The following is a 15,585-nucleotide window of genomic DNA, read 5'->3' on the forward strand; positions in this document are numbered from 1 at the left end:
AAACTATTTATATTTAAAATATTACTAGTACGGGGGCTATATGTTGTCGTTGGATGTCGTGGCTCGTAGCGTTCGTAAATCTCTACTAGTACTATAAATGCGAAAGGAACTTCGTCTGTCTGTATGTCTGTATATGTATATCTGCATGTTACCTCTTCAAGCTTTAACCGCTGAATCCTTAGAGAATAACCAACGGAGACGCCATGTCTATAATTTTCGGTACAAAATAACTACATAGTCTGTCTGTCTGCATAGTCGTAAACATAGCCATGTCAGATAAACGTCAGTCCATACATGTGGTTGACCATTGGCCGCCTATTTTCAACAGAGGGGAACGCCTGTTAATGACCACTCCGTTTGGTTATATTCTCTAAGGCTGAATCGATAAAGATAAAATTTTGTATGGAGATAGTTTGATGCAAATCGGTAAAAGTAACGGTACTGACTTCTTCAGCATATTTTCTCATTCTACCTCTAGTTATACCCATAAGGAACCACACAGTAGCTTTTAAAACGTTTCTTCTCCTTGTAATAACGGCAACATAAAGCGACTCATTGATGGCGATAATTAAGATATAAAAAAACTAGTGCCTATGCCATCTCGGGATTAGTTGCCAAGCGGACCCAGCTCGCCTATGACGCTCCCATGAGCCGTGGCAAAGGCCGGGATAACGCAAGGAATTTGTTAAATAGCTTTGACTTGTGAAATGTCTTTATTATCGCTAATGGATCTGCAAATTAAATTCATTGCCGAATTGATTAGTCGCTGTCGAACGACGTTCAAAACATTTGAATTTATAATGTAGTATTAAGTAATCAACTTATTGATGATGAATGGCTAATGTGAGGTCAGACGGCTTTTATAATGTTGAGCGAATAACAATTTGGCAGTGAAATTGTAATGATTCTGTAGTATTATAGCAGGATAAATATAGTATAGCATAAAAATGGTAAAAACATCATAATAAAAGTACAACATTTTACAGCTAGCTAGGATAAACAGCTATTACTCTTTGCCCAGGAAATTACTTGAGTCGATTTCAATTATATATCATTAATTAGCGACCAGCCCCGGCTTCGCAGGGGTTAGACAAAACCTTAACAAAATATACACCTAAACCGTCCTCAAGAATCACTCTATTGATAGGTGAAAACCGCGTGAAAATCCGTTCAGTAGTTTTTGAGTTTATCGCGAATATACATACACACAAACAGACAGACGCGGCGGGGGACTTTGTTTTATAAGGTGTAGTGATATCGCCATTTTAACTATTTTACCATCTGTAACTGTTGAGAATATCGTGTGTAAATAGTCATATACATAAGTAATATCTTTTATTTTAATATTATCAGTTTTGCGTTCTCACTTTAAGTGACTTGTAAATAATATAAAGAAACGACCGATATCTTAATCATAAAATGTTATCAGTACATTTATTTCAAAACCAAATAAAATACTAGTTCAGCTACGACTGCATAACTCAGCTGAAATGTTGATATTTACTGTTATATACTTTTCATGTGCTGTGGCTACTAACGATATCTATAAAGAACCATCTGTTAGTGATATAGCTAGCCACTTAGTAGATATTCTAGCAGTAAATTCAGCAGACAATCCAAAGTTGAACGAATTAAGAGAGAAACTAAAGACGATAAACAAATATGTTATCGATAAAGAAAAGATGGCGGAATTATTGTTAAATGAAAGTAGAGACATCACCTTAACCGAAACTAATTTCTATGAAGCTCTGAATGATAATGATGGCTTCAGACTATTACAGTTAAACGAAGAACCTAAAAATCTCTATTTGAAATTGAAAGAAAAATTTAATCGAGATGATATTTTAAAAATTATTTCTGAAAAAAACTCAACCGGAATTGTACAATCGTTTAGAAGGTCAATGAATATGAAAGATGAAGTTCCAGGACTTGACGAGGAAGTAATAGAAGAGATAGTCGATAAGATGCTAGGAGAAAAGCTAAAAGACGAACATAAGTTTGATGAAAATAATTTAACCAATATATACTGGGGTGAGTCCAGCCCAATCTTTGATGAGGATAAATCAAACATTCATTTTCGTCGCTAAGCAAACGGAAAAACTGTAGGAGTTATTGTTTTCTAAAGCAATATTTGTCCGTCCCAGATGATAGTTCAGGGTATGTTTGATCAAATATAATATCTCCACTGGATTTTATATTCAATCTATGTACGGCGTAAGTAGGTATTTAGATTTACTGAATTATAATTATGAAACTTAAATGAGTTATATATATTTCTATGCAAAGTTACCGTTTTTATTGATCTTGAGTGTGCTAATAATATCATGTTTTAATAACATCAGAATCTGTGATAAATTGCAATTAAAATACTTTACCCAATTAAAACTTTTGCTTACTTGTCGTCTCATACTTGTTATTATCCAATTATTATTTTCTTTATTCAATTAGGGTCTTAGGTTAGGATTTTACAATGTGAGTATAAAAGTAAAATATAAAAACACTTACAAAACATAACAAAAATATATAAACACATTATAAAAAACCTAACCTAGGGTGCCGCCGGCAGCGGGGCAGGGTCCAAGCTGCCGGTGGTCAGGGCCGCAGAGTGAGGAATCGACGTACTATACGCGCCGTGTCCAAAATTACCAATTATCCAATTTATTGTTAGTCAGTTTACGAACCATTTTAATTTGAGGGTAAATATTTAGATTCATACTAATAAAATAAATGTGAAAAAAAGGACGTAAGTAGTATAAAAAATAACTCTGTCTGTTAGGTACCTCTCCACGGTTGAACCGCTAAACCGATTTTGATGATATCTCTTGAAGTCCCGGGGAAGGATATAGTTTTCATCTCGGAAACCATCCTGAGACATCAAGTAAGCAAAAGGGGATGGAATTTATTTTAAACGATAGGTATACAATACAATACAATATACAATACAATTGTATTAATACAATACAATACATATGGGTAAATTTTTGAAGAGGGTGTGTTTTAACCATTTGTATGGCAATTTTTTTATTTTTGGAAAATCAGATTTATAATCATCGTTTTAGAAAGGGTTTTTAACAACAAAAAATATACTGTACGAGGCACCACTCTACTTTTTATAGTTAGCTAGATATGGATGTTTAAATATCGACATTTGTATGGCACTATTTAGAATAGAATAGAATAGAATAGAATATCGTTTATTGCACCATGGTAAAAACAAGTTGTTACAAAATAATGGTATCTCATGGACCCTAATAGGGTATGGCAAACATTTCCTTAATATAAGTAGGTACATATTAAGAAGAAATAAAAACTACAAACTAGCTTTATAATTTTAGGAGATCAAAACTTACTTATTTACTATTAACTAAATTATTTAACAAAACTGTCAGTGAGAAAATCAGTTACTGAATAATATGCTTTTTCAGCAAGGAACGATTTCAACTTCTTTGTATACGAAGTGTCACTTTCCTCTGATTTTAAATAATTTGGGAGGTGATTATAATATTTTACTGCCGCATAATGAGGGCTTTTGCGGTATATTTCTAATTTTGGCTGGAGTAATTCAAGTTTGTATTTTTGTCTTTTATTCTGTATCTCTTTGAACAAATGTATGTTTTTTCTTACATATATGCATAGCTCTAAGATGTAAAGGCATGGAAGAGTGAGTATGCCGTGTTTGATGAAATAAGGTTTGCAGCTATCCCAATTTCGGATTCCGACTAGCACACGAACGCATTTTTTTTGCATGACAAACAAGTCATGCACATCTGTGCTGTTTCCCCATGTTAAAATTCCATATCTGCCATTTGTAAGGCGCTTTTGACATATATATGGCATTTTTTCGACATTGTATGGAAGTATCAATATTTTTATGGCACTATTTATTGTTTTTGTGGCATTTGTAACACCCTTACAACATTTTTATGGCACCTTTTCGACATTTGTATGGCAGTATAGCGACATTTTGTATACCACAATCGACATTTATATGGTCTAAATAGCCGTACAAATGTCGCCATACAAATGTTGCCAATAATATTTTTTGCGAAATTTCCTACACAATATAACTGATTCACTTATTTATTTTACGACATATTTTAACACTGTATTTGTAAGTATTATTGTAAAATACACATTTTTATTGCGACTGTATACCAACATATTAAGCGTCCATACAAATGTCGTTGTAGTTGTACCAAAATATATCGAAAGAGATTCTTGCCCGTTTTTATATAAATAAAACTGCTTCCACGTCCACATTTGATGTTGATCGACGCCCAACTAACCGCACCATTACGTCGTAAATATAATTTAACCGTTATTCAATAGACAAAGAAAATTTTGGGGGGTATCTTTAAGTCATAACAAAATAAGTGCCGCGCGGGACAACGATAAAGAGGCTTCTCTTGTTTTATTAAATAACGCATTAAATTATCGAAATTATTACATCTATTCTCTAAAAAATGCTCTTTATAAAAATATAAAGTTATTCATAATACGTTGCCTACATCCAAAGTTATAATTTTTTTATTGAGTGTGTTCCGCCACTGGGACACGCAAAAAACGGCATATTTCGCCGTTTTTTGAACTTCAAATGCGATTTTGTCAGAAACAAATAATATTTAAGCTACAGTTGTATATTATATTTAAAGTTTACAATACATTTGATGAAAATATATACATACCCAGTCTTTTAGTCCTATGGACTTCGAGTTATAGCCGTGGGACAGCAAAAAATGCCTATTTGAAAATTGACCCATATACTCTTTATTGCACGCCTCATTAGAAAACAATACAAATAATACAGGAAGAAGAGGATACTTTTAAGGGAGATATACTTTCTATGCAGACGCGGGCAGAATCAACTTTCGCAGAAAATGTTTAGAATTCGACAAAAGATACAAGTTACAACTGCCGAGTTACCTTTGAAGTTGTAATTGTCAAAAACGTATCTCGTGGAACTCGATTGGCCAATATTGATGTTATCGGAACTTCTTGCCGATGGATATTGTTTTTAGGGCTCGTACATTTCTTGTTTGATTACGGAGCCCTATATTTAGACGCCTCTGTGAGAAACTTTAGAACGTGTGAATGTTGATGAAACGTAGAGAGCAATAAAATTTATCGTATTACTCAAGTTAGTATAGTTTTGGTAAGCGATATTTACGTCATAGTTGGGACAAAATATAAAAACGGTAAAACTCTGTTCGCAGATCCAAAATCAGAGCTGGAAGACCTAAAAGAGCACCACAGCCGATCCGGGCGCCGGATCTACAAGGGCGAGCGCACGGTCATCCAGAAGTACCCGTTCATGGTTTCCGTCCACATCATGGGTCGCTTCTGGTGCGGCGGCGTGCTGTACTGGCACGACCTGGTGCTGACGTCGGCGGCTTGCTTGCAACTGTAAGTTGCATTATGATGATTCAATGGATACAGCGGAACTATAGTTTTGCGATTATTACTACGCCTTATAAAACAAAGTCCCCAGCCGCGTCTGTCTGTTTGTGTGTTTGTATGTTCGCGATAAACTCAAAAACTACTCAACGGATTTTCATGCGGTTTTCACCTATCAATAGAGTGATTCGTGAGGAAGGTTTAGGTTTATAATTTGTTAAACCGTGCGAAGCCGGAGCGGGTTGCTAGTAGTGATACAAACTGAAATTTTTGCCATCTGGGTCAGGCCGGGAGTATGTCGTTGTAGTTTGTGTTGTGCGGCAGGTGACACGTGTTATACATTTTTATCTTTCCCTAACGCGGAATCAGCTGTGCTGAAATGCAAGTGCTGGTATAGCAGTAAAAATGGTCATATTGTAAAACTGTAACTAGGTAACTGTATGCACTGCAGATCAGCAGTTGTTGTGTAAAATTAAAATTATATTTTTATCAATAAAGAATTGAATTGAATTGAATTGAATTGTCAGAAAATAGTTAGATATCTTACTAAATTTGTTCTGTAATTGATTTAAGTCAGAATTGGTCAGGACGAAAAGTCTACTCAATTAAATTATTTATTTGATAGATTTTAGAAAAACTAATTGAATTTGATTCTACCGATCGCACAATTCAATTTACGATCGTATTATTTATTTTCAACCAAACACCAAGTTAACGTTGTTATCGCTCCCGTATTGAAAATAATATTAACTAGATCGAAACACTTTAATAAAAACATTAATTATTTATCCCATGAATACCAACGATACTTCCAAAGCTAAACTTTGTCCACGAAATAATTTTGAACTGAATAAATTATTTTAATGTGATAAAGTTGCAAGTTAATTAAGATCTAAGCTGGAAAGTTTAGCATTTACTTCTTGAACGTGGTTTCGTAATAAAACTCTCAAGGGACGGACCAGTCTTATTTCGACATTGTTAAATGTCCTGAGACGTCTTCTACATTTATTAGTTTTCTGCTCACTTTATCTCGACTGCAATTTAAAGTGTCTTTTTGAGCTAGTTTCACGTGTATTGTATATTAGGTATCTGACAGAGAATTTAACAGGTATAAGAAAAAAACCTTGCAAGTAATTTACAAGAATAGTCAGGGGCTGCGTGTTATTGCCATGAATAAATAAATAAATAAATATTGGGGACATCTTACACAGATCAACCTAGCCCCAAACTAAGCAAAGCTTGTACTATGGGGTGCTAGGCGACGATATACACACTTATATAGATAAATACCTACATACTTATATGCATAGAAAACACCCATGACTCAGGAACAAATATTAGTGTTCATCACACAAATAAATGCCCTTACTGGGATTCGAACCCAGGACCATCGGCTTCGCAGGCAGGGTCACTACCCACTAGGCCAGACCGGTCGTCAAATATGTAAATAATACTACTAGCGACCCGCCCTGGCTTCGAACGGGTTAACAAAATACACATAAACCTTCCTCAAGAAGTACTCCATTGGTAGGTAAAAACCGCATGAAAATACGTTCAGTAGTTTTGGGGTTTATCACGAACATACAAACAAACAAACAGACAGACGCGGCGGGGCATTTTGTTTTATAAGGTGTAGTGAATCACAATTAACTAATAAAATGGGTATTCCACAGTATGCACAACAACCGATTCTTCCGAGAAAACCCTCGCGTGCTTCAGGTGCGCATAGGCAGCAACCACAGCAGAATCAGCGGAGAACTTGTCGACGCACTTGAGGTAAGAATCATAAGATAAGATAAGATAAAATTTATTTCATTGAAAACTATCCAAAAATTACAACAATCATAATACGCTTAAATAGTTATACTTATCATGGAATGCTTCTAATAAAAAAAAATCATTTCTCATGCTCAAAAGTGGCCTGCGGCTGTCGCGAATTAACCACCTCATTTCCAATATTTCACTTACCCCCTTCGTTGCAAAGGTACCTACTATTGGAAGGCAAATATAGGTTCGGATTAGCTTTTAATCAAACCGTAGCAAATTCACGGCGGGATTGGAAATAAAAATCCAATAATCGAAGGTAAGCTTTACATAGGGGCTGTCCATAAATTACGTCATCGATTTTTGACGATTTTTGACCCCCCCCCCCCCTATAATCATCCAAAAATCATGCTTCAAATGACCCCATTTCCTCCTACTTCATGCTACCGTCATCCGATGTCCAGACCCCCCCCCCCCCTAATTTGAAATGACGTAATTTATAAATAGCCCCATACGTACTTTTAAGCATTTTCGGACTTTAACAAATCGTTGAACACCTATTTACATGAAATAAAACTATTGAAACGGATACAATATATATATATATATACAGTGGTACTACTAAACGAAATTATTAACTAGCTTAAATCTAAAATAGGCCCCTGAGGCATTGAAACGGATTATATCGCGTATATTGAATTCATACTACATCCCGACGTTTCGAACCCTTTACAGCGTAATAGTTTAATTTCATGAGTAGCTATCGCGGTAACCGAAGACAATACCTATTTTAATGTTCATTGCAAAAATTCGAGGAGATTTAAAACATGTAAGTACAGTCGAGTTTATAAATATGTATACTTTTATTCACCTTATTGCAATGGATTAAGGTAACGAAATGTATTATACATATTTATGAACTCGACTGTATCTCATAGATAGATAAGCGTTGCCAGCGTTGGTAACATAACCTAATATTTAATTCTGTTGCAAATAGCAATCTTATAAACAAGTGTTACACGTACGTTGCCTTTTGAATTTTATTTGTTTTCAATTATGTATATATCTACTTTGTAACTCCTCGAGGCCTAGCCAATATGCCAATCGTCGTATCGTATTTTTTAGGTTTCGATCGGCGTTTTCTATTGTCATATTTTCAAGGCTTATTTGTTTTCAGGTATACTTCCACCCGACGTACAACCCGCGCACGCTGGCGGACAACATCGCTGTCATCCGGCTGCGGTATCGCATCGCCTTCGACCACCACCGCGTGCCGAAGATCATCGACATCTCGCACTTCGACCACAACCCCGCCGCTACTGAAGTGCTGGTGTTAGGGTGGGGTGTTACTAGGGTAAGGACTTGTTAAATTAGTAAATGGGTAAGATTATTATGTCATAGTCTTTTACAAGCTTTTATTTAGTTTCACCTGACCGTTGTCTGTCTGTCTGTAATCAAATCTTGCAAGTTAAATTTGATCCACTTCCCGGATTCCGATTGAGCTGAAATTTTGCATGCATGTATAAATCGGATGACAATGCAATATTATGGTACCATCGAGCTGATCTGATGATGGAGACAGGAGGTGGCCATAGGAACTCTGTGATGAAACAACGCAACCTAATTGTGTTAGGGGTTTTTAGAATTGTCTCGATGAGTATTAGTTGTCTGTCGTAAGAAAAGTACAGTCAGCGATAAAAGCTTGTACCAAACATGAAATTTTTGCCAAAAACTTATTTCTACTAAGGTCTAGTTCTACGAGAACGGTTTTTACGGAATCACGGTAGTTTACATCCTGTTTTTTTACGTTAAAATGAGAATGAGCACAATTGGCAGAAAGTGAATGCAGGAAGCGCTTAGATTATGAGAAGACTTCCAATTAAACTGGATCCTGTTTTTTACCGGACAATGTCATCTAGTTATATTAGTGGCAAAACAGAACAGCAGGATTCGATTCGTTTTTTGCCTGATTCTGTAAAAAACTGCTCGTATAAACGTTAGAATAAACAGTTAAACACCTACATTACTAAATGGGATCCCGCAGAAAACAATACCTACACAAAACGGGATGTTGTTGGAAAGGGAAACTTTGGATCAAGATAGTGCATTTTTTTGGTAAAACATAGTCACATGCGTTTATTGCTGAATCACATTTGCATGTATTTCAAGTATACTTCTTGAGACCTTTCTTATGAGCCTAAGCTCGATATGTTTGTGATCGTCCATCGGAAAAATCATTTAGCTTCAACTGCATCAGCAGATCTTAATCACGGGAATTACAGAAATATCAACTGATTCAGATAGTAGGTGGTTTAAAAATTAACAAGACTTAAAGCACACAAATTCATACAACTACATATACCAAAACCACACTCGCACTTACAACCCTGGTATTGCGGGTGTCAAGAGCGACGGTAATCACTAACCATCAGGCGATTCATCTGCTCGTTCGCCTCCTATAGCATAAAAAACTAAAACACACATCAACAGATGTCCAACCGCCTCGCGTACGAGCCAGTGTTTCTACAGCGCAAATTCCTGCCTGTCTACCCCAACTCTTTCTGCAAGGAAGTCTACGGCGAGTAAGTCAATCATTATGCCCGCCATATCATTGGCGAAACTTATGAAAAGGCAAAGGTCTTATGAAAAGACAAGAGGGCATACCTCTTTAACTTTAGCAAATGCAAATTCTTGAAATTGAGTTACGAGTTTCGCAACTTTAGCTGACGATGTGGTCTCTACTTAATTTGCAATATTGGAAATTGTATTTTTTATTAGTATCAATTGACCTGAATGCAAAGCGAAGATAGAGGCTAAGATAGAGCTCACCGGTTCAGTAATAGCCTATTCACTCTTGCTTTAAAGATAACGAGATCATATTTGTCTGGGAATACAGATGGCGGGAACGCATTCCATTCCTTAGCATGTGAACACTTCCGTAATATGTAAAATCTAATAAAAATCCCATTACGTTAACAACACGACATAAACAAAATAAGTTACTGTAAAAAATACGGATTGTATCACGACTAAAACTGTTTTATTGTTTTTCTAATTTCGATTGCAGTAAGTTTATAACTAAGCATCAATTCTGCGCTGGCACGCTAACCACAGGAGAAGGCGCATGTGATGTGAGTACGAGGGAGTAGCCTACCAATTTATTAGTAATCCGATATTTGCAATTCAAACCTTCATATATGCAACACACATGAGTCCTTATTTCAGACTTACGTACCTAATTACCCTCTTATTCGAAAAACTTTACGGGCCTGATTTAGTTAAATTATGTTTTATCCCTTTCGTACAAATACATAAGTCAAAAGGACAGATAAAGACAAACGATTATTAGCTAATTGAGGTTTGTAACGCGTTTATGAATAAGGGGGTTACTCTTTATTACTTAATCTTATTGTAAAGCTCCTATAGCCACTTCCCGGCACAGAATAAATAATAGTACTAGTACTAGGTACAGAAGACTCACTCTCTAACAAAACGCGTCTGTTACGATCAGGACAGATATGGCCGCTAGGTGGCGACAGCGCCACGCGCGGCTTATGGCTAGCCACCAAAATTGGTGTGGAACGGATGTACTTTTAGCTACCTGTAGCAAAGCGACGAAATCGCGGAGTGAGCCACGCCTGTTCCCGGTTACATTTTCAGACATACCGGTTTTCTTAAAACATCAACCGATTATCGCACATCCAGCCTGCAAAATTGCATGGTCATTTTATGACTAAATTCCATAAATAAAAAGTCCATGCAATTTTGCAGCTCGCTGTACAGTTGAGTGCGTTCACGGTGATCCACTTTTAAATTGCCTCGATCCATGCACCGAGCCATGGTATAATAATATACTCCGCCTGGTACTCTCTTCCGACCACGTGACTGACACAAGCCTACGTCATCATGCGACAGCGCTATATAATAGTATGTAATAGCGCTATGCAAAGTGGCAATGTTATTGTGACGTAGGCTTGTGTCACTCTGGGAAGAGAAGACCATGTTTTATTAGACTATGCAACGAGCTACACTCCGGCCCTTCATACAGATAACCAATTAGGACGCATTTAATCCCCACCTTAGTGTGAAAGCTTGAGCCTAAGCTTAAGTTTATCTTGAGGCAAATTTTTCGTAAGTGGAACACCGCAAACGCACTCGGCTGCAATGATATTATAAAATTATAGATAGGTTATACTCATACATTAGGATTACAATAAATACTTCCATATTAATTTAATTACCTCTGGATGAATTTGTGTTTGTTGATTAATTTTCGCATACCATTTATCTTTGTTACACTCGTTGTTGAACGTATGCCTGTCGTTTTTTCTTATGATGTGCGCGAGCACATGCACATCTCTCACTTGTCTAGGTGCAACTGAAGTACATTCTGTACAATTGTCACAAGTTAAGTGCTTCAATTTTGGAGCGCGTATAAAGGCCACTAACGAGGCTTCCAACAGTCCAGATAGCGTGGCTGCAATCCAAATTCGGTCCGTGAATGTCAAAAACGTACTTCAATGTTTAATATTTGGATGCCGTCCATTTGGATGAATCCATTGTACCTAACGGCACCCATTTGGAAACCTCGTCAGTGGCCTGCTTTACCTTGCTAGGTATCTATAGTTATAATATCATTGCTCGGCTGTACCTCGTCGTTAAATGTCTTCTATATTTATGAACACCATTCCTGTACCGATTTATTAGCACGACGCCGGAGGTCCGGCCATCCTGTCTGGCAAGCTGGTAGGCATCATATCGTTCGGGCCGACGGTCTGCGGGTACGCCAACGCTCCGACCGTGTTCACGCTGGTCGGAGCCTATGCGGACTGGATCGAACAAGTCAATGATTCGGTAAGTTATACATAGTGGCTCCATTGACTTATTATTACTATAAAGAAGCCATACCAAACAATGAAATTGTTGCAATCGCAACCTGTACCACGTGACCAAATCGCAATTCAGTTCGCAATGCGTTACGAGTATTGTCACTATAACATTGAACGTAACCCCACTTAATGAATGAATTTCATAAAGTGGGTATGGACTTTTGCAATGTCATTAAATCATAAATAGAGTAGGTATATACTTAAACTTTTACAGTTCGCTGTACATTTGCTAAATTATAGCACAATGGAAAACAGAAAATCGTGTCAATAAGGCGATTTTGATAAATTCAACCCCTAAGGGAGTTAGAAATGGGATGAAAGTTTGTTTGAGGTTAGAGTTTTTTTTAAGCTAGGAACTTAAAATTAAAAACTGCTATCAGTGTTGTTGAAAATTCAATTCATACCCTACAAAAATTAAAAAGGGGTTGAAAGTTTGAATCCAATACAAATACCTACTTTAAAACTTCTAATATAAGAATACAAGAAAGTGTTTTCAACGTTTTTGGAAACAATTCAACCCCTGAGGAAGTTAAAAAGGGGTCGAATAATATGCTCATGTAGAATTAATATATAACCACCAATATATATTTAAATCCACGCGTCCTACGAAGTCACGGGCAACAGCTAATTATGGGATATGTCCTGCACGGATAATTATCATGGTCGCATTTTATCACCTGTCATGTCATGCGTCACTTTCGCACTTTCATACTTGTTAGAACGTGACAGGCATGGTGACAGATGGTAAATGGGCGGCCATCTTAGCCCTACTGACCTTCTTATGTTGTTTCTAGATGCCGGATTACTACCGCCTCAAAGTGCGCACGACCACACTGGGCATCAAACCCAATGTATTCAAACAGCTCAACACGCTGGTGCCTGAACGCCCAGAAGCCACAATCTAAACTGTTTCAAATGTGTTTTATGTGTTTTATTTTGTCACTTGCAATATTTTATGGGGTACTTAATATATAGACAGCGGGCCGGTAGCCAATATCGTCAGTCATCGCCTCCCGCTTGATAGGTACAGTCGCCATCAGATATATCGGAGCGGCCAAGGTGTTCACAATATCGGAACACGCACTCTAACGCCCTGACAATAGAGGCGTGTTCAGATATTTGTGAGCACCTTGGCCGCTCCGATATATCTGATGGCGACTGTACTTTGTCAATGATAGTTTAGATGCTATCGTGAATTTAAAAAAATAGTCAGCCGGTTGTATCGCGGTGGAAAGACCGTCAGTTGATCACATGAATAGGTATGTAAAAATTTTTTTTCAGTCGTCGCCTGTACTGTAGTAAAAAAACCATTACATTTTCCATTATGGTTTTGCTTTTTAAATAAAATATGTATGACAGAAATATCGGATCCTCAATTCCTCACTGCCTAAAGGAAATCCACAGGGAAAACGCTATGTCTGCTATGGGTATTTAAAAAAATATACATCGAACTCTATTTCAAATCAGCTGTATAAAGTAACTCAGAGGTAAAACTATTGAAACGGATTATATCGCGTATATTGAATTCATACTATTGAATCAATATACGCGATATCATCCGTTTCAATAGTTTTATTTCATGAGTAACTATCGCGGTAACCGAAGACAATATTAACTCAGAGGTAACAAACGTTTATTGGAGTGCAACCTACCAAACAAAAAAAGAATCATTAAAATCAATCCGTGCATTAAAAAGATATGTAATTACGAGTATGCAGTCGAGTGGTAAAAATATGGGTGTAGACAACTTACTCAAAAATATGTCCCATAGTTCTTAATTCGCTGACATAAGAGCTATGGGACATATTTTTGAGATGATTTGTGATATTTTTACACTTGAATGTAACGAAAATCAAAAATATTTACATCTTAATTTGAAGTCGAAATCAAAAGAATTCAAAATAATATACCTACGATATTAAAAGGGGTTAATAGACCAGTCATTTAAATAGGCTGACATAGAAAATGCCAGTAAAATATTTCAAAATTATAAATTGTGACTTTTATTACTTCATACACATTATATATGTCGTAGGCTGATCGTACGATCATGCAGATCGTAATGTTCCTGCGTAATGTTTTGACGATAGTCACATCAAACCAATATATAGGTAGGATAGGTTCGTTAGGTTGCTTCAGATGCCCGAAGGGCAAACTGCCCAGAAATAGGAGCCCCGCGTAGCGGGGCTCCGTCGACTCAGGGAACGAGTCAAAGATTTTCACGTTTCACGATATGCCTAGGAATTTCACGATATGCCTGATCTTACGATCGGCCGCCAACATATAGATTAACAACAAAGTACAACTAATATCACTATTGACAGGATACATGTGTCCTTATTATTATTACTGTGGTTAAATTAAATACTCGTATTGAGATCTATTAAATTATTAGGTACCTATTTAAATTTAAAATTCATGACTCTCGTCGTTGCTTGCAAAATACCTTCGCCATTTCAAGTACCGTACTCTCATCTTGTTTTAGCACAGTAGCATTGAAAATTTTCGTCTCTTTGCCTACTTTTTGGCAATGTTCTGGTATATTCTCAACTGGCACATACTCTTTCTTATCTAGGGAAAACTTTCCTTTATAGTGCTTCAATTTCATATGAGAAAAGCTGCTGGTCGTGCCTTTTACTGTAGAATTAGGGTCTAGACGAAAAGACACGCAGAGTATATGATCGGTATCACTACACGCTCGGATTATGAAGTTTCCTGGGTATTTCAAGAGGAGATATTCCACTTCGGAGCGAGTGACATTGCCCCAGTACCAGTCGAACCTGAAACGTAATAAAACAGTGACCAGTTAGGACCAACACAAATTAGGACAGATACAATTTTTAAGAGCCTATCAACGTGCACACTAGCGCCACTGCTTAATAATCGAGATTATTTAAATTTAACGAAAGATATTTTTAAAAAAGGGGCCGCTACGTACCTTTGACCGTATTTTGTATTTAAGTACCTTTTGAATACATCAGACTAGTTTTTATGTTGCTGGATTCGTCGATATATGAACTCAAAACAAAAACGGCCGTTTTAACTTTGGACTCATAGATTGACGAATCCAGCAACATAAAAAGTAGTCTGATGTACTATTCAAAAGGTATTTAAATACAAAATATTATATAGACAACACAGCACGCAAAGCAAAATATTATACAGTACGTAGCAGCCCCCTTTTTAAATATCTTTCGTTAAATTTAAATAATCACGATTATTTAGCAGTGGCGCTAGTGTGCACGTTGAAGGGCTCTTAATGAACAATCAAATCATTTTCGGCTATAGGTACATAGCAAACTGTTCTATAGTTCTGTAGGAATATTCGCGAAAAAGGCGCTTTATGATAACGCATTAAAACAAGCATACGGTACCTTAGCCTGATGGTACGTAATCACCGTAGCCCATAGACGCATATATAGATGTTTAGGAAAATTATGATGTAGTGTAGACATTTGTTACGCTCAACGTACCTTGGTAATTTGCAATAAATGGAACAGAAATCTTCATTGCTTTCGGGATCCCTGTCTCCCCGGCA

The 15,585-nt window shown here is 36.7% G+C and overlaps 2 protein-coding genes across 2 annotated transcripts in view; one reads left to right on the forward strand and one right to left on the reverse strand.

The window, feature by feature from the left end:
- The window catches only part of LOC134800535 (inactive dipeptidyl peptidase 10), a 460,887-nt gene that overhangs the window by 343,549 nt on the left and 101,753 nt on the right, over window positions 1-15,585 (reverse strand). The window lies entirely within an intron of this gene.
- Window positions 1,442-12,967, forward strand: LOC134800564 (transmembrane protease serine 11G-like). Its single transcript, XM_063773053.1, has 8 exons — window positions 1,442-2,031; window positions 5,214-5,403; window positions 7,068-7,170; window positions 8,336-8,512; window positions 9,649-9,740; window positions 10,226-10,289; window positions 11,866-12,012; window positions 12,842-12,967. The coding sequence occupies exons 1-8, from the start codon at window positions 1,491-1,493 to the stop codon at window positions 12,950-12,952; spliced, it is 1,425 nt and encodes a 474-aa protein (XP_063629123.1). The 5' UTR covers window positions 1,442-1,490; the 3' UTR covers window positions 12,953-12,967.

Source organism: Cydia splendana, chromosome 20 (genome assembly GCF_910591565.1).
Source record: "Cydia splendana chromosome 20, ilCydSple1.2, whole genome shotgun sequence".
Lineage (NCBI taxonomy): Eukaryota > Metazoa > Arthropoda > Insecta > Lepidoptera > Tortricidae > Cydia > Cydia splendana.

Bases quoted from the DNA above. Each gene is read 5' to 3' on its own strand.
- LOC134800564 (XM_063773053.1), top strand. From the start codon at position 1,491: ATGTTGATATTTACTGTTATATACTTTTCATGTGCTGTGGCTACTAAC. The intron at 5,404-7,067 runs GTAAGTTGCATT...GGTATTCCACAG, and splicing joins TCGGCGGCTTGCTTGCAACT to TATGCACAACAACCGATTCT. The intron at 12,013-12,841 runs GTAAGTTATACA...TGTTGTTTCTAG, and splicing joins TCGAACAAGTCAATGATTCG to ATGCCGGATTACTACCGCCT.